Source organism: Cervus elaphus, chromosome 33 (assembly GCF_910594005.1).
Source record: "Cervus elaphus chromosome 33, mCerEla1.1, whole genome shotgun sequence".
NCBI classification, from domain to species: domain Eukaryota; kingdom Metazoa; phylum Chordata; class Mammalia; order Artiodactyla; family Cervidae; genus Cervus; species Cervus elaphus.
In genome coordinates, this window is record NC_057847.1 from 69,720,328 (window position 1) to 69,740,488 (window position 20,161).

Below are 20,161 nucleotides of genomic sequence, written 5' to 3' on the forward strand. Positions count from 1 at the left end.
CTAGTTCTAACACATAAGAACCTCCTCTACACACTGCCACTCTTTCGTCTTCCCCTATATGCTAGTTTGAAGTAAATGCCCAGAGACATCTAGGAAACCACGTGGTATGAGAGGCAGAACTTCCATCATCTGGAGCCCCTGAATGACAGCATGCAGTGAATTTCAGCGCTTCCCTCACCTGATGTATATATCTGCGTGCATGCTAAGTCACTTCAGTCATGTCCAACTATTTGCAACCCTATGGACTGTAACCTGCCAGGCTCCTCTGTCCATGAGATTCTCTTGGCAAGAATACTGGAGTGGATTGCCATGCCCTTCTCCAGGGGATCTTCTCCACCCAGGGATAGAACCCATGTCTCTTAGGTCTCCTGAATTGGCTGGTGGGTTCTTTACCACTAGCACCCCTGGGAAGCCTGATATACATACTTTATGTCAGGAAAAAGTTCCTTCTGTTAATCCATTCTGGGACTTGGAGTTTATTGTTAGAGCAGAAACATAAATTTAATAAATATACTTTCATCTCTAAATGGGGAATACATTACTTCTTCTATTATTATTAAATGTTTAGTGATTCTTCCATTTTTATTACATGCAGTTATAATTATTTTATTTAGAGAGGGATCTTTATGTATACATGTCTCTTTGGGACACATTCCTAGAAACTGTATTGTTTCAATAAATGAACATTTTAGACTACCAATACACATGGCCAACTGACCTCAAGAAAGCTTGAAGGAATGAACACTTCCACAAGTTATGTGTAAGAATACCTGGTTCCCTGAACACTCAATCTTTCCCAGGCTTTGCCAAACTCATAGATAAAACATAATGTTTATATTTCTTGTATTACACCTTAGGTTTTTTCTTTCTTCCATTCTTCCTTTTCCATTATAGCTATGTATATTTCCCAATTTATGCTCAGATACAAGGCTAATGTCTTTATACTGTATGCCCTGAGCCAAATTTAGACCAAGACGGCCCACTGATCAATATAATCTGACTCATAAACTTGTGTGTTATTTTTTTTTTTTCTGCTATAGTAGATTTAGCATGCCAGTATGAGTCTCAGCATCGTTCTGCTATAGTCTTTTCTTCCTGGTCTGGACTTGAGCCAAACAGTCTTTCCTTTAGATCATCAGTTGGGATAGAAGACCTCACCTGAAGTCCAGGTCTTCAGGATGATACCTTAACAACCTGTCTTACCTTTATAGTCTCTCTTCCCGGGGGCCATGTATGGTTGCATACACTCCTGGCCAATTATTTCAATAAAGTTGCCCTATATAATAAGTCTTGTCACTACCTGAAGATACTTGATGCTTTCACATTCTTTCATTTACTCATTTAATTATGAAGTGTCTCCTAAATTAGACATGTGAGAGACATTGATGTTACCATAATAAATAAAAACATGGTTCCTTCCCTCACAAAGCTTAGAGTCTAGTGTATGTGAAAGGATAAAGACACGAGCTATCAGAAGAAACATATATTACAAAAGAAAGCACATCAGTAAATATATAATTGCCAAAGACAAAGCCCAGACAAGTAAGGAGATTGATTTTATCAAGATTATTGTCATAGAGTATCTCAGTTTCAAAGATTGGAGCATCTCAATCAAGTGGTTTTGCCTTAGATTTTTATCAGGAGAGGTAAACAGGTTGCCCTTGGGGTGGCTTACAATTGGAGTTGTGTAGGCTGGGAAGTCACAGTCAGTTATCTAATAGGAATTGTTTTTGTTTTTTTTTTTCCTATGGACAGGTAGTCTCAGGATAATTACTCTAAAACAAACAGTTCTAATCTTTGCTAATCAATCATGATCTTAGTCAATCAACCATGAGACAAGAACAGAAAGTTGGTGTTACTGGTAGATTCAGATGTTGAAATCCTAACACCTAAATGTGATGGTATTAGAAAGCAAAGACTTTGGCAAATCCCACATGAATGGGATTGCTGCCTTCATAAGAAGAAACACAAGAACTTGCCACCTCCCTCTTCTCTCTGTTATATGAGAATACAAGGCAAAGATGGTCATCTACAAGCCAGAGAGTAGATCCTCACAAGACACTGGATCTGCCAACACCTTGATTCTCAAGAAATGTGAAAAATAGTTATATATGTAAACATTAATTAACTAATTAACAAAAAATTCTATCTACTAAGAAACATCTTAGTAGCATGTTTACCTAGAGCATCTTTTTTTTGTAAGAAAGACGTTGCATTTTGTTAGGTGGGAGCATAAAGTTTTCGCAATCCTATGGAAGTCGAAATATGTGTAGCCGGATCTGAAAGGATGTCAAGTAGTTAAAAGGGCAGAACATGCTGGATAATAAACATTTGTCTCTCAGCTTCAAATTTAGTTTTGTAATGCTGGGGCTGAAACTCTCCAAACCTCATCTCCAACTTTTTACCTGAGCCCTGTTAGTTTCTATCAATAGGAGCTCTTGAGGGCGACAGGAAGGCCAGAGGAGGGAGAAAACAGTTGTGCTTTCTCCTCAATCCCTGTATCTATCAGTCTCACCGCAGCAACTATTCTTCACTCTCGCGGCAGTTAGCAGCAGTGGATTTCTACTTGCAGTTTTCTTCATATTCCAAAACCAGCCTCATGATCCCTAAGAAATACCAGCCATTGTCAGTTGACCCCCTGTCCCAGGGTCTGGATCCCAGTTCTGCAGTGTTTCTCCTCCAAGATCCTACCCTTCATAGTTGCTTCCTGTGGTTACTTTCTCTGGGATATGTCCCCTTTGACCATTTTGAATAACAACTTATTAACAAATCCTTATATTAAATTATCTCTGTTGAAATAATTGTTGTAGTTTCTTTTCCAGTTATCAGTCAAAGAAATATATGACCTCAAACTCAGACTATTTGTTTTCAAATCATGCATCTTCTACTTACTACTTCTGTTAACCTCAGGTAGTTGACTTAACCTCCCCTTGTCTTGTCTGTAAAATGGGGTGAGATGAATGTCTCTAATTTATGAAGTTGTAGTGAAGGTTAGATAATGTAACTTTAAAATAAACTTAGAAATGCACTTGGCCTGAATAAGGGCACAATACATTTTTTCTGTTTGTATTGTCATTTGCCATGTAAATCTGGGACTTCACAATATTTTATTGCTAACACATCTCACATGAAAGTGTGTGCATTTCTCATTATAGTTTGAAAGAGTTCTTCCGACCCCTGAGCTGTAATTCTGCAAATAATCTTTTCTTATTGAACTAAATTCATATGTGCTTAGGATAAGGTATGTGCTGTGAGATTTAATTAGTGTGAGCCCTTTCTCTATGGTCTCTGAGAAAGGCAGTGCTTTTATTCTTGGGATGTGAACGCACTATTCTGACTTCTTTTGCATATGAAACATTAGTAAATCAGCAGGGAAAACATATGAAATACATGAATTAATTTTATTTTTTAATTACTACATTTGGATTTGTAACACAACCCTGGGTCATTGCTGTCAAATTACTTGTCGAAAATATATTTGAACAGGCTGACGAACCTGTGATCAGAGGGCAAGGCCAAAGTACAGTCCAGGGTGTGAGCTTATCTAATGTTGCCAGCAGGATTGAAATACTGTGAATAAAAAAAATATCCCCCAGGTTTGCCCCAGTGACATCTCTCTCCTGAGCTTCTCCACCCTATGTAATCTGTCTTTCATGTGCCCAGTTCTCATCTAGAACTCACAAAAGAGTGTGAGCAGATATGTTTCCTCTCTCTGGAAAATTGAACTCTAAACATGCTTTCTTGCTAATCAGTCTGATTTACTGAGCACCTCTATATGACCTCTCTGTGAACAATCTCATCACACACTTTAGACTTTAGGAAATGCAAATTCAAACATAAACAAGATACTGTTTTTAACCATCAAACTGGTAAAAATTAAAGAGATTGATAACAGCTAAAGTGGGCAAGCATATGGGGAAAATGGACTTTCATAATTTGCTATGGGTATGTAGATCACTACCAATTTTTGGCAGGTGATCTGACAATAAACAAAAATATTAAAATGTTCACAATTTTTGAGCTCAGCATTTGTACTTTTAAAACTTTACCATACTGAAAAAAAAAACAAAAAACTCCAGAACTTAAGGATGTAACTATAAGAACATTTGTCTCAGAATCTTTCTTTGTGGTTAAAAGGGGGAAAATCTGATTTTCCATAAATAAGTTATGTTCAAATAAATTACAGAGCATCTAGATTTTGTGAAATTTCAGAACTGTTAAAAATAGAAGTGTTTCTGAGAAGGATATGAATGTTAAGTGAGGAGAACGTGTTAGAAAAGAGTATGTATACTCCTTGTTGATGTCATAACATGTGTACAATTTCGTCAGGAAAAAAAAAAGAAGAGATAAAGAAAATACCTACGTATGACTTTTCCTACATATGTGTAAGTTTAGAAGCACAAGAAGGATAAACACCATACAAATATTACTGGCTATGCCCATGTGTGTATTTGTAGCAGGGCCCAGATGAAAAGGGATATTTGAGTCACTGTCATTTATTTCCTTTCTGAGTATTTATAAGGTTAAGACTTGTTACAACAGCCATGCTTTTCATTTGTAATTTTTAAATCAAACAAAATAATAAAATTTAAAAATTTATTATGTCAGATAAGAAGAATAAATCTAAAAACTTTCTAAACTTCCACATCTGATCAGGAGATAATTTAAGTGGTATTTGAATCCAAGTAGCTATGTTTCTGAAGTCGTGTCAGGGGTTTACCTACAGTTCCTCTGGCCTTGTAAACCAGCAGAGTTAGTACTCTGGGGGAGAGCATTTTCGGTTCCTTTAGAAATCACATCCCAGGGGAAGTCGTTTGTTTCCTGTGGGATTCACGCGTTAGTAAGAAAACAAGCAGAAGACACTTAAGCTGATGTCTTTCTGCAACATTTAACCACAATGAGCCACGTCCAGTAGCACCTAAGAGTGTTTGGGTAACGCCATGGCACCATCTGGAGCAGGTATAGAAAGTTATTACCCAACACTGAGAAGATAAGAGGAAGACACACTACGTCTCACTTCAGTGTCTTTCTCAAGGCCCGGGCTTCTTCGGGGCAGAAGAAACACCCTGAGTTCGTGAGACAGCACGGCAGCCAGACCCGTGAGCTTAGGTAAGTGCAATATGTAAACCGTATGGAACCGCGTACCATCAACTTTGCATGTATGGGGGTTAAAAGGAATGTTAGCTGGGGAAGACTTGTTTATTCAGTGGTTTGTTTTTTATGCAAATGCTATCCTGTAGGGAAAGAGGAATCCATGTGGAATTCATAAGCAGCTTTAGACGCTGATGAGAAAAGCAATAAGCCTCTGTGAAAAGTCCTGCATCGTAACATATCCCCAGGGACCTCATCTTATGAGCATTACTATGCAATGTGAATTAAATCCGCTACACAGAGCAGCCGCCTGGTGCTTTGGAATTGATTACCATTGTCCCTGGAGGCTGAGGTTTCCGCATCAGAGACTTGGCATCGAGGGATCAAACTACGGGAACTACAAGGCTTACTGATCTTGGTGCTAAGGGAGCGTGGAATGCCCTTTGGGTGAATGGTGAATGTTAAGAGCATCAAGGTGTTCCCTGATTATGAAAGTCGTGGGCTAAATTAAGGTTACATCAATTTGGGCAGTCCAGAGAGGACCCCGGGTGGGAAGATACAAAGAAGGGCAGTGGTCACAGAAATTATTTTAAAAACATGATAACTACATATCAAAGCACTAAATCAAGCAGTGTAGGCATCTGTAATGAAGTGTTCATGCATCCAGCATCAAAAAAATGCAAGAAGATCCATGCAGCCCATTGTGGAAACTGTTGCACTGTGCGTTCAGAATAAGAAAATGAAAGGAGCAAAGTGAATCCATCAGAACCAAAGTCCCCCCGGTCCAAATCTGAAATGGAAGGGGAGAGAATTTCAGATTTTCTGTTTCTTTAATCAAGCCAATTCATTTCCCCTTGAATCATCATTGTATAATTCACATAGATATGGGATCAAAAGGGGTTCATGAAAGGAACAAAATCTTGTCATATAAAAACTAGCTTTTGCAATTTTCTTTCTCTAAGTATGATCCAGAAATGGTTCTTGTTGTTAGTCAGGAAATGAAATCATTGCAAAATGAGAAAGCATAGAGAAATAGCAAGTGCAGCTAAAATTTCTGGCACACTTAATTGTAATTTTTAAAAATATCTCTAGTTTTGTCTTTAGGATGAAGATCTAAATGTCAAAGCAATTGTTATTGTCAGGAAATGAGTAATTAAGCAACTTTTCAGCCAATGTCAAATATTCTCTGTATCCATAAGCCTGTGTGATTATAGACAATTCTCATAAACACGTTTTTCTTCCCTCAGATGACTCCTGTCCTTGAAATTCTATCACATTCACATTGTTTCCTTTAGTGTTTTTTTAAATTTGATTTTTAGCTCCTCATCCAATATTGATGATAGAATGACTAGCCAGTATGTATGCATTAATTTATTTTAATTTACCTTATTTTACTTTCTTGTTATTTAAATTGTTTTGTGAGGGTCTAGATGTACCTCAAGTCACGCAAAAGAATAATGAACAATAAAAACAGAAATAGGACTTGAGTCTTAATTTTGGTGCTTTTCTAACTAGTTCCCTGTAAATTCCATCAATGTCCTCTCCCTTACTCCACCTGAAGTGCCTAGCATTATTTCTGGAAGTGGCCAAATGTGCAGCGTTTGATGTTTAAATCGGCACCAAATGGCAAAGAAGTCACTCTGGCTCATGCACATGTTGCAGAAAAGAAAGCATCCTGCGGAGACCCATTTGTGAACTGGAGTTTGGACAGTGAAAGTAAACCCAACCTAGAAGAGATTGCTCTGAACTTATTCACCCGGCAGCATACAGAGGGAACAGGAGGCAGCTGCTTCTAAGGATGGCCAAGGGGCAAAGCCAGGCAGAGATTCAAAGTGTTCCCAGGATAGCAGGTCACACACAGCTCCTCACTGGTGCTCTCTGCTTGTGTTGAACACAATCAGTGGGGTTATCTGTGAATTCAAAGAACACCCTCTGCATCCTCAGGGGTTCAGGTCTGGCCATTGGCAGGTCTAAGAACACTGAAGATTCCCTCCAAGCTGGCTGCTTCAGTGCAGAAATGCAAACAGAAAGGCTAATAAGCCCGGTCACAGAGCATGGAAGATCGTCAGACACACCAGCCAGAAAGCTGACATTTGTTTCTAAAGTCCTCTTTATCTCAGGGTCAAAACTCCTAGGGCAGAAATAAAAAAAAAAAACCTTCTCTCAAATAGTTGCCTTTGTCTACAGAAACGGATCCCAACCTTTTGAAGCATGAGAGTTCTTTTTTAAAATAAAAAAGTTGTGAATTTTTCCATGACACTAGTTATATTCGACTGTTGGAGAGCATTGATAGTGACAAACTCTTACAACTACCTAAATTCAATGATATTTTAAGTTTATGAAATTCATCACAAGAACCTCTATATACTATTGATGAATTGTGCAATGTTGGTCTGAAGTAGCATATTTATTTAGACTATAGAAGAAGCTTTATTTTTAATTGAAAAGAATTTATGAAAAGCACTTTTAGTGGGAAATGATTTGAACTTTTCACCATTATCTTTGTGTTCCTGCAGCCTTAACCCCCTTAACCCCTAGATTCTTTCCTCACAGCGTCGGTCATCGTGTTGGTAGAGGCATTGGCCGGAGCAAACCTAGAACTGAGGCAGAGCTGTCGAGTTATTAGGCTTTAGGTTTTATTGTTTTAACTTCAGTATGGGAATATTTTGGGCTTCCTTGGTGACTCAGTGGTAAAGAACCCACGTGCCAATGCAGGAGACACGGGTTCGATTTCTGGGGGTCAGGAAGATCCCCCAGAGAAGGAAATGGCAACTTACTCTAATATTCTTGCCTGGGAAATCCCATGAACAGAGGAGCTTGGCGGGCTGCAGTCCATTGGGTGGCAAAAAGACTCCGACGCATCTTAGCAACTCAACAACAAAAACAATGGAAATATTTCAATCTTTACAAACGTAGAGCAAACAAAAGTGATCTTTGGGTAGGCGTCACTCTGCTTCAACAACTAGATAGATTTGCCAAACTTATGTCATGTTTTTTCTGACAGCTTTTTTGTCGTTAGTTTAAAAGCAAATCCCAGATTTGTATATCTTCCAGAAATATTTTCATAGTGTTTTCATTATTGTTTTGTTCCTTGGTTGCTGATATGAAATGCAATGTCATTAACACATAAAATTTAACAACTTCTTGCTATTTCATAATACCCAATCCTTATCCAAATTTGCCTGATTGTCTCAAAAATGTTTGTTTTTTTTTTTTTTTTTTGAGTTAGTTTAACTTAGGATTGAAGTAAGGCTTACATATTGCATTTAAGTTGTCTCTTTTCCTCTCTAACAAGCTAGGTCATCTATCTCAGAGCATTAATCTCAAGCTGGATGTGGCTGATTCTTCTTTGTGTGATCTTTAACCTGTTCATTGCTCACCAGTAACTTCTGTAAACTGGTAGTTAGCTACATTTAGAGGCTTGAATAAATTGTTTTCATTTTCTTTGCAAGCACAGGTGTACTTCTATTTATATCACACCAGCCATCATGTATATGCAGTAGATCCTTTTCAGCATGCTAGATTGAGTCTTATATTTCATAAAGTATTAAGTCAAGAGAAACTGAAAGAACATTCATTGAAAAGGATAAGTGGTTTTGTTTTTTTTTTCTTTTTTTTTTCTTAACTAGGGAGAAAGAAGGGAAGTTAACAGAGGAAGCTGAACTTGATGGACTCGGACAGAGCTGATTAGAACTTGTTTCTTCCTTAGACTGAAATTATGAGGGGAACAGCATCAAAGCTCTATATCAAGTTTGAGATTCTGACGGAAAAGGTGGCTTACACCCTGCTTTCCACATTGGATTCTATGAAGGCACTTTATCTCAGAGATAACTTCCATTATAAGATGAATAGCCTTCCATGACCTATTGGCATCTTTAGAAATCAGTCTGAAGTTCACTCAACTGGAGTGCAGAAGTTAGGAGAACATGCCAAGGATCAGACCATGGAAAGGAATTTTTAAGCAAGTTTGCAGAAGATGTCTATCTGGATCAAGTGCTTGGAGGACAGAAGTTTGGGCAGATGTTCTCATTAAGACTGATAACAGCCATGACCTCCAATTCTCTAATTCTGTTTCTCAGTAGGCAGTCAGTGCCTACCAGCACCTACTGAGAGCATTATATATGACCAAACACAAGGTGACCCCAATGTGGAGGCAATTTCCTTTTTTTTCCAAAAAGATCATCTTTTTTTTTTTTTTAATGTGGTATACAAGTAATTATTTTTACTTTTTTTTTCTCTTGAATCAGCCATGGATTTGCATTTGTTCCCCATCCTGAAAACCCCTCACACCTCCCTCCCCATTCCATCCCTCTGGGTCATCCTAGTGCACCAGCCCTGAGCGCTTGTCTCATGCATCAATGCATGTTGGTCAACTTGAACATATAAACTTTTATGAATATAGAAGAAATCAACAAGTATCCACTTCTATAATATTTAATTTGTTAATCATACACACACATTTAAAAATCACATATAGTAATATGCCAGGAGCCATTATGGGGGATCCCACCCATGACAAGGTCATGAGAAGACCTGAAACGCAAGGCTGTTCAGGCTACAAGGGACCCTCCAGGTTGACCCCGGCCTCTACCCAACCCTGTATCCTCCCCCTCTTGCTGTTGTCCTTGTTGGTCCTATTGCGGATCCTTGTGTTGCCTGCCAAAAGCTCTCCTGCTCCTCTTTCACTAAATAAAGACCAAAATAGAACCCTACTTAATAAATCTCCTGGATGCTGGTTCCCTATGAAGGGGCCAGGAATGAAGGAAATGGTTCAAGTAAAAACCCTTTTGCTGGCACTCTGGCTTGTTTGGCAAATACGTACTACTGCACATGACTGCTCACAACACTTTAATCATAAACAGCATAAAGAACCTGATCACAAAGGGCCCTGATAGGCACAGAGCCCTCTGGGGGGTGAGAAAGCCCTATTAGAGAACACAAAATATATTATTCTAAAAGTGATTATTGGAATCAACTTTTGATTGCTGTTATTGTGCTGAGGTTGTGCAGTAAAAACTATTGTTAATATAGTTAAGGATTTAGAAAAATAAGAGTTTAGCCCTAGTGTGGAAACAATAAGATAATTGTTAATTTTAACCAAGAGTGCTAAAACAGAGGCTGCCACATCAGAGCCACAGAGTCTTTGTGTGGTAAACTTTTTGGATAAATTTAGCTGAGAACTTTTGCAAAAAGGCTGACCTTCGCATTAACAGGATTGTATTTCTACTATGTTGCTACCTGCTGTACCATGAGACTGCAACTTTTCTGTTTCTGCTAAACTCAAAGCAAAATAGAACAATAAAGAATAGACTACGGAAAACAGTTTTGCCTTCACCTAGGTCATAAAATGTTAATAGGCCCCAAGGCCAGAAGATAATGTACAAAGATCCATTATGAAAGAAGACTCTCATGAACAAAGAAGTATGCAGAAAACACCCTGGTTTCATGAAGGACAAAACTGATGTAATGTTAAACTAAACTTTGTATGCTTATCTTTCACCTCCTCTTAGAAATGTACTACTTAGGGTATAAAAGCTACAGTAAAAAACAAAGCGACACCAGACCCTGCTGCACACGCCAGTCTGGTCTCTCTCTCTCTCTCTCTCACTGATGCCATTCATCCTGAGGGTACCCCTGGATCCTGCTGGGGCTGGACCCCAGCAGTAATATTTTAGTTGTATCATTTATTCACATTGTTGACATACCCCTTCAACACAAGAGATGAACTCTGCTGACATGTCACCATTTTTGGAGGAATCTCTCACTCGATTCCATAGTACACCACCTTTACTCCATAGAAACGTTTGAAGTAGAAGTTTTGAATCTTGTGCAAAACTGTGTTACAGAAGATAAAATCTTATCCAAGGCTTCAAATATACTTCTACAAAACTTTAGTTGCTTTTATTCTCATTGAATTTGCTATATATTTTGAGTCTCATCAACACAACCATTTAAGCTTTGTTTTTCAAAGATTTTTCTAAAGTTTATCTATATTTTAACCATTAACTTACAATTATGATCTACTATCCCAATCACTATGAACAAAGCTAGTGGAGGTGATGGAATTCCAGTTGAGCTATTTCAAATCCTGAAAGATGATGCTGTGAAAGCGCTGCACTCAATATGCCAGCAAATATGGAAAACTCAGCAGTGGCCACAGGACTGGAAAAAGGTCCGTTTTCATTCCAATCCCAAAGAAAGGCAATCCCAAAGAATGCTCAAACTATCACCCAATTGCACTCATCTCACATGCTAGTAAAGTAATGCTCAAAATTCTCCAAGCCAGGCTTCAACAATACGTGAACCATGAACTTCCAGATGTTCAAACTGGTTTTAGAAAAGGCAGAGGAACTTGAGATCAAATTGCCAACATCTGCTGGATCATCAAAAGAGCAAGAGAGTTCCAGAAAAACATCTATTTCTGTTTTATTGACTATGCCAAAGCCTTTGACTGTGTGGATCACAATAAACTGTGGAAAATTCTGAAAGAGATGGGAATACCAGACCACCTGACCTGCCTCTTGAGAAACCTGTATGCAGGTTGGGAAGCAACAGTTAGAACTGGACATGGAACAACAGATTGGTTCCAAATAGGAAAAGGAGTACATCAAGGTTGTATATTGTCACCCTGCTTATTTAACTTATATGCAGAGGACATCATGAGAAATGCTGGGCTGGAAGAAGCACAAGCTGGAATCTAGATTGCCAAGAGAAATATCAATAATCTCAGATATGCAGATGACACCACCCTTATGGCAGAAAGTGAAGAGGAACTAAAAAGCCTCATGATGAAAATGAAAGAGGAGAGTGAAAAAATTGGCTTAAAGCTCAACATTCAGAAAACTAAGATCATGGCATCTGGTCCCATCACTTCATGGGAAATAGATAGGGAAACAGTGGAAGCAGTGTCAGACTTTATTTTTTGGGGCTCCAGAATCGCTGCAGATGGTGATTGCATCCATGAAATTAAAAGACGCTTACTCCTTGGAAGGAAAGTTATGACCAACCAGATAGCATATTAAAAAGCAGAGACATTACTTTGCAAACAAAGGTCCGACTAGTCAAGGCTTTGGTTTTTCCAGTGGTCATGTATGGATGTGAGAGTTGGACTGTGAAGAAAGCTGAGTGCCGAAGAATTGATGCTTTTGAACTGTGGTGTTGGAGAAGACTCTTGAGAGTCCCTTGGACTGCAAGGGGATCCAACCAGTCTATCCTAAAGGAGATCAGTCCTGGGGATTCATTGGACGGACTGATGCTGAAGCTGAAACTCTAATACTTTGGCCACCTCACGCAAAGAGTTGACTCATTGGAAAAGACCTTGATGCTGGGAGGGATAGGGGGAAGGAGGATAAGGGGATGACAGAGGATGAGATGGCTGGATGGCATCACCGACTTGATGGACATGAGTTTGAGTAAACTCTGGGAGTTGGTGATGGACAGGGAGGCCTGGCGTGCTGCGATGCATGGAGTCACAAAGAGTCAGACACGACTGAGCGACTGAACTGAACTGATCCCCCAACTAAGATAAATCTGTATTAAATTAATTTGCCTATTCTGTCAAGTAGGTAATGTCCATATGTGTATGTTAGTTGCTCAGTCATGCCCGACTCTTTGCCAACCCATGGACTGTAGTCTACTGGGCTCCTATGTCCATGGGATTTTTCAGGCAAGAATACTGGAGTAGGTTGCTGTTCACTTCCCCAGGGGATCTTCCTGACCCAGGAATTGTACCTCAAACTAGTGTCTCCTATGATTCATGCTTTGGCAGGAGGATTGTTTATCACCATGCTACCTGGGAAGCCCAGAAGCAAATGAGAGGAAACCATAAACAAAACAAAAAGACTACTCTCAGCATGGGAGAAAATATTTGCAAATGAAGCTACTGCAAAGAGATTAATTTCCAAAATATATAAACAGCTAATGTAGTTCAATGGACTTCCTTGGTGGTTCAGTGGTAAAGAATCTGCCTGCTGATGCAGAAGATGCAAGTTCAATCCCTGGATCAGGAAGATCCCCTGGCGAAGGAAATGGCAACCCACTACAATATTCTTGCCCGGGAAATCCTGTGAACAGAGGAACTTGGCGGGCTACAGTCTATGGCACAACTTGGCGACTAAACAACAACAAAAAATGAAACTCAGTATCAAAACAAACAACCAAATAAAAAAAATCCAATTAAAACATGGGTGGAAGACCAAAATAGATATTTCTCCAAAGACATGCAAATGGCCAACAAACATGAAAAAGTGCTCAATCTTACTAATTATTAGAAAAATGTATCAAAACTACAATAAGGTATCACCTCACATGAGTCAGAATGACAATCATCAAAAAATCTGCAAACAATAAATGCTAGAATGGGTGTGGAGAAAAGGGATCCCTCATAGACTGTTGGTTGAAATGTATATTGATACAGCCACATTGGAGGACAGTATAGAGATTCCTTAAGAAACTAAAAATAGAACTGCCATCTAAGCTAGCAATCCCACTGCTCAGTACGTACCTGGAGAAAACCATAATTCCAAAAGATACATGCACCCTAATGTCCATTGCAGCACTCACTATTTAGCAATAGCCAGGGCTTAGAAGCAACCTAAATATCCATCAACAGAGGAATGGATAAATAAGATATGTTACATGTATACAATTGATTATTACTCAGCCATAAAAAAGGATGAAATTGTACCATCTGCAGAGATGGGGATACACCTATATACTATCACACTGAGTAAAGCAAGTCAGAGAGAGAAAAACAAATATCACATGACATCATTTATATATGGAATCTAGAAAAATAATACAGGCAAATATATTTGCAAAGCAAAAATAGAGATACAGACATAGAGAACAAACATTGAACACCAAGAGGGGAACACCAAGAGGGAAAGAGAGGGCGAGATAAATTGGGATTGACATATAAACACTGCTATGTATAAAATAGATGGCTAATGAGAACTTACTGTATAGCATAGGGGAACTTTATTCAATGCTCTGTGGTGATCTAAATGGGAAGGAAATCCAAAAAGGGGGGGGATATATACAAATATATAGCCAATACTTTGTTATACAGCAGAAACTAATACCACAGTGTAAAGCAACTATACTCCAATAAAAATTAATTTTAAGAAAGATAGAAGGGGTGGGGAGAGAGTAAGAGAAAGAAAGAGAGGGAGAGAAACTATGATTTTTGAGTGATGCAAAGTAAGAGAACATCCTCTTTTCTAAGGTACAAGTTCAGAGGAGAAAGCCTGCATTATATTTGGTCACATGTCAACAATGACTTTTCCCCATCAGCCACGTGAAAAAGTAAGCCCATGAAAGCAGAAAAGGGAAAACAATATATCTGATAAATTTTTAATCTGAAAAAACTGAGGATTCACTGATTTTGACTAATTATTCTTAGAAGCAATTGAATTAAATATTTTACTATTAGGCAAAATAGAGATGCTTGGTAGAAATTAAGATGTTATAGGAAAATAAAATAAATTCATAAATTCCATTTTTCACAAATGAACCTGTGACTGAAAATCTGTAACTACTCCATGTATACTGGGGTGATTACAATAGAGGAATTAATAAAATTTACTTCAGTACAATGAAGATATACTGAGTTCTTCTTAACTTTCAGATACTGGTCTAGGAACTAAGCAGAGAAAGATGACAAGACAGATCCAATCATAGCAGTTTTCAATATTCTAATCATATCCTGTCTTTTCTAACACTATCTTAAAAACAGACCCTAATTCTAGATTATTGGATTTGACTGCGTTCATGAATACTTTTCAGAAGACTCAGCATCTACCCTTTAATGCCATCCCACTCTTCTTATTAATTGTAACCAATACTGATTAAAAAGAAAGTGAAGTCGCTCAGTCGTGTCCGACTCTTTGCGATCCCATGGACTGTAGCCCATCAGGCTCCTCAGTCCATGGAATTTTCCAGGCAAGAGTACTGGAGTGGGTTGCCATTTCCTTCTCCAGGGGATCTTCCCAACCCAGGGATCGAACCCGGGTCTCCCGCACTGCAGGCAGACGCTTTACCGTCTGAGCCATAATCATTCATGAAATTAAAGCGTCTGTCAACACTATAAATTAAATCATCAAGTCATTGTCCTAATTTTATTGGAAATACTACCCTGCAAGTAATGGCAGTGGAGTGCATACAGAGAAGTTTTTAAAAAGTTTAGTGATGTGTGAGCTAAGCCTGGCTTCCCTGACAGTTCATTTGGTAAAGAACCCGCCTGCAATGCAGAAGACCCAGGTTCTATTCCTGGGTCAGGAAGATCCGCTGGAGGAGGGATAGGCTAGCCACTCCAGTATTCTTGGGCCTGCCTGGTGGCCCAGCTGGTAAAGAATCCACCTGCAATGCTGGAGACCTGGGTTTGATCCCTGGGTTGGGAAGATCCCCCGGAGAAAGGAAAGGCTACCCACTCCTGTATTCTGGCCTGGAGAATTCCAGGGACTGTATAGTCCATGGGATCGCAAAGAATCAGACATGACTGAGTGACTTTCACTTTCTCTAGCTAAGCCTTAGTTTTCTCATCTTTCATAAGATGAGAAAGAATTGTTGAGAAGATGAAATGATAAAATGCATCCAAAGTAATTAGCACAGTGTCTGTGTGCCATAATGGTTCACATGGCTATGCTGTAGTTCTTGTAGATGTTGTTGTTGTCTAGAGTAGTGGATCCTTGTTAGTTTGGTCACTGCTGTCACTGAGCTTACAGCTGTTTTATTGTCCACAAAGGTTTCTATGAATCCGGGATCAAGGATACATATCAAGAAAATATTCTCTTTTCTCACTGTTGGAATCAACTCATCAAACCACCTAAGTCTGACAAAGCAACTTTTCTCATTGAGCCAAATCTATCACTGCTTAAAATAAAGGCTATTTTTTGAAGTTTAATTGGTGAAAGTATTTCATCTGTGGTCAAAGAAAATAGAAATAGCAGTGTATTTACTCCAGGGATGTGAATTAAATTTTTTGACTCAAAAATGCATATGGAATTAGTAATTAGTTTGAAAGATTATGTAAAATATCTGGGAAATACCAGGCCTTGCTCTAGGAACTAGGAGTACAGATATAAAGAAGGAAGAAATCCTACCCTTGAGTAACACTGATGAACTGTTTAACACATTCTGCCACTAACGGCATCCATATTTGACAGATGATCGCTTTCCCTATCTTCAATATGAATTCATATTTTTACTCCCACTATTCCCCAAGCTCACAGGTATAAAAACATTCTTCCTCAAAAATGCTTTCAGAACTCTAATTACTCCATTGTTTATGGCCCAACCCTTCTGTTTTAGCCAGTTCTGATTCAATAGAATTCTGTAAACACAAAAAATTAAATTTCGTGTAAGTAAATAATTGTGGCATTAGATCATCAATGCCAGTTCTATAGCGATATTACTGCTCTAGAAGATAAAGCCATACTGTTACTTATATACTACAAAAATAATTTGCTCAGTTCTGTTTTCAAAATTATGATAAACTTTATAAAGACATTAACTTGGAAGTAAAATAACAAGAAAAGATGTGACAGGATAGCAAAACAAATGGAGGGAAAGAATACTCTGAATCAGATACTCCTCTTTGAAAGAAAAAGAGGCAAAGTACCATTTTTTGAGAACACGTCCACAACTCTGCTAAATCTTCATTTACAATTTAATCTGCATAAAATGGCATAGAATAAACATAATCTGCTTTTAGAGAAAATGAAGCTGAATCCGAAGAAATGTGTTTTAAGTGAAGTTACATAATTAGTGAAAAAACGGAACTGAAATTTTGACCCATGTCTATCTCTTCTAAGACACATTCTATTCTCATTATAGAAAGATTACAAAAATTCAGTTATTTGACTTTGTAGTATATTTATTACAGTGGACTATATTCAGATTTATATTGCATTTTGAAAGCATTCAGTGTGACCACTTATGATAGTCGTTTGGAATTATCAGACACAGGAACATTACTGTAACCTAGGTTCTCAACAGAGAAGATTCTGGATTAATGTGAAAGCATCCTCCCATCTTCAGACACTGTGAATACCAAAAAGCACATTTTTGTATCACTTCATTTACACCTCCAAAACATAATAAATATGCAGAAGGAAGAACAAAGCTCAAGGAATAGGTGAGCTAATCAATCAAGTGAAAATACAAAAGCTTCGGTAGCAAAGTCTATCATGTGCAAAGCACTAGGCCAAGTGTCAGAATCATCCATCCAGAAAAACAAAATCTGATGGAGCTATGGGCTAAGACCATACATTCTGGACTGCAGTAGGTGGGGAAGAAAATTGAAGTTTAAGAGAGTATGTTGTTGAAATAAACTAAATAGTATGTCAGAAATCAGTCCTGAATATTTCATTGGAAGGACTGATGCTGAAGCTGAAACTCCAATACTTTGGCTGCCTAATGCAAAGAACTGACTCACTGGAAAAGACCCTGATGCTGGGAAAGATTGAAGGAGGGAGGAGAAGGTGATGACAGAGGATGAGATGGTTGGATGGCATCACCGATGCGATGGACATGAGTTTGAGTAGAATCTGGGAGTTGGTGATGGCCAGGGAAGGCTGGTGTGCTGCAGTCCATAGGGTCGCAGAAAGTAGGACACGACTAAGCCACTGAACTGAACTGATGTCAGACATGGGCAAGTACATTTTTATAATAATATCCATGTGACAGTATAACTGAAACATGCAAAGAACTATTTAAGATGCTTAGAAAAGCTCATAGGGGATAGACACAAAATTATTAGAAGGGATTACCTGTATTGCACAACTGTAGATCCCGAAGGTAATATTGTGACGCTAATATTGTAATTTTCATCTTTTAATGTGCTCTTTGGCTTCCAACTAGGATAGAACTTAGGATGTATTTTCAATGGCATTATCTGGATACATTACTCCTAGCTTTCCATTCATTTATTCAGTAATCATTTATTACCCATCCACCTTGTGCTCCTTATTCACAGATGCTACCAGTATAGACTGCATCTGTTTTGTAACCAAACATCAAGACAACTGGGTCACAGACAGTTTCAGAGCTCATGTCCTATTGGTGGATGTAGACACTTATTTACTCACTACACTGTTAATTATTTACTTACAACTTCTAAGAGATAAGACAGCTGTGTGGTCTGATCTGGTCCAGGAATCCAGGACTCCCTGAGGATATGAAGCTGAAATCTGAATGAACTAGTCAATGAAATGTGAATTAAGGCCAGGAAAGCCTTCCACTGGGGATGGCAATGTTGAAGTTGCCACATGAAGCCCAGTCCCCTTAGAGCACACACAAAGAGAGGCAGAGGAAGGTGGGAGGTGGGGCTGGAGAGATCAACATGCACATCCCTGTCAGCTGCAGGAGGAAGTTAGAATTTATACTGTGAGCAAAGCAAAGCCATTGTGCTGATCCAAGGGAGGATAGGATGCACAAGTGTTTACCCTGTCACACATTCCTCAGTAATAAGTGCAGGATGAAGCCACTGAAAGGCAGGCTAATGTGAATAGGGTGTTTATAATGAGCAGGGCACTCATCATGTTTTATTTATATAATGCTTACCAAAAAATAACTATCATTTCCCTTATACTGAAAACGGAATCTCAATAGCTTGACGTAGATCTTACTTCCTACAAAGTAGGTGAGATGTCATGTCTTTTCTGCTTGACTCCAAGCCTTGTACTCTTTCCCTTTTCATCCCTTTCTTATACCTACTCCTTCTTAGCAAGAAATTCTACCATCTGTCTCCTGTCACTCCCTCCTCTTACCAAATCATCTTTTTTTACCCCACTTTCACACCAGCCACATTCCTTAAAAAAAAAAAAAAGCAGGAACTTGATCTACTTCATTTACGGATGTATCCCCAGCACTCATGAGTTCCTGGTAATGTCACATGTTCAATAAATATTTGTTGGGTGAATTCCAACATTCTGTCTTCCACCATCTGTCCTTCGCTGGTTCCCTCAGTGTTATTTGACAGTTAAGTACTAAAAATTTACAAGTCCACATTGTTAACTTTGGCTTCTAACAGGAGCTCCAGTTGGTATTCCTAGGCATCTCTTAGTGCTCACCAGTACTTCTATCTCAACATACCTCTCTTCTGTGCTTCAACAGTTTTATCTGATCTTGCCTCATTTACTAAAAATTATTCACCTTTTCCCTAGAAACTTAATATCAAATCCTGAGGTATCTTCATATCCTTTTTATTTCTACTCCTCACATCTAAATAACTCAAAAGTCAAATGGGATTTCTCTAAGTCTAACACATCAATGTGATTGTAACCTGAACTCTTTTCAGCCAACTCACGTAGCCAAATATCTTCTAACTCCTTTTTCTAATTCCAAAGCATACTTCCTCAGGCACAGGTCATTTCAATATCATCCTGAATGCATGCTTGCTAAGAAGCTTCACTCATGTCCAACACTTTGCGACCCTATGTGCCCACCAGGCTCCTCTGTCCATGGGATTCTCCAGGCAAGAATGCCCTCCTCCGGGGGATTTTGGGAGACAGATATTTAAAAGAAAGACTGATATGGATGGGATGTTTCCAAAGACTGAGACACTCAACATACTTTATCTAATTGCTCTGATTCTAAAAATGCTTTCAAATCAACAGTCTAACTTTCCTGAGTGTTTGAGAACGCACATAGGAGAGATCACAACCAGCATGAACCAACTTCTAGAGCCTGTTGGCCCTTTCTCTTCAAACATACTGGGAATGACAACGTCTCCATGTTCAGCTTCCACACCCCACATACCATATTGCCGCTTCTCATCGAGTAGCCCCACCATGCTGTATGTCCTCTGAATTCCTGGAAGCCCAGTGTATGACATCTTTTTTCCATTTTGATACAACCCCTAGATCTCCAGGTTCTTCTTATTCTTCCTCTGTGAGATTTTCACTTTTCTGTCTATCTTTTTATTATCACCATTTCCTACCATTGGCCTCCAGAGAATCCCCGTCTGAACAGTTTCAAGCTTCATAACTCCATCCTGAGATTTTACCCCCATACATGTCTCTGTCTCTACAACACAGATTTGCTCACCCCATCCAAAAGTCAGGACTCA

At 38.7% G+C, this 20,161-nt stretch overlaps 1 protein-coding gene across 1 annotated transcript in view; it reads right to left on the minus strand.

The window, feature by feature from the left end:
• The window catches only part of LOC122688522 (eukaryotic translation initiation factor 4 gamma 2-like), a 137,938-nt gene extending 118,053 nt beyond the window's left edge, over positions 1-19,885 (minus strand). Inside the window, exons 1-3 of the mRNA XM_043894534.1 lie at positions 19,740-19,885; positions 6,961-7,222; positions 4,977-5,104 (exon numbers count right to left, since the gene is read on the minus strand). Of these exons, the coding sequence (XP_043750469.1) occupies positions 4,977-5,104; positions 6,961-7,222; positions 19,740-19,885 (536 nt within the window). The remainder of the gene's footprint in view (positions 1-4,976; positions 5,105-6,960; positions 7,223-19,739) is intronic.
• Positions 19,886-20,161: the final 276 nt, after the last annotated feature.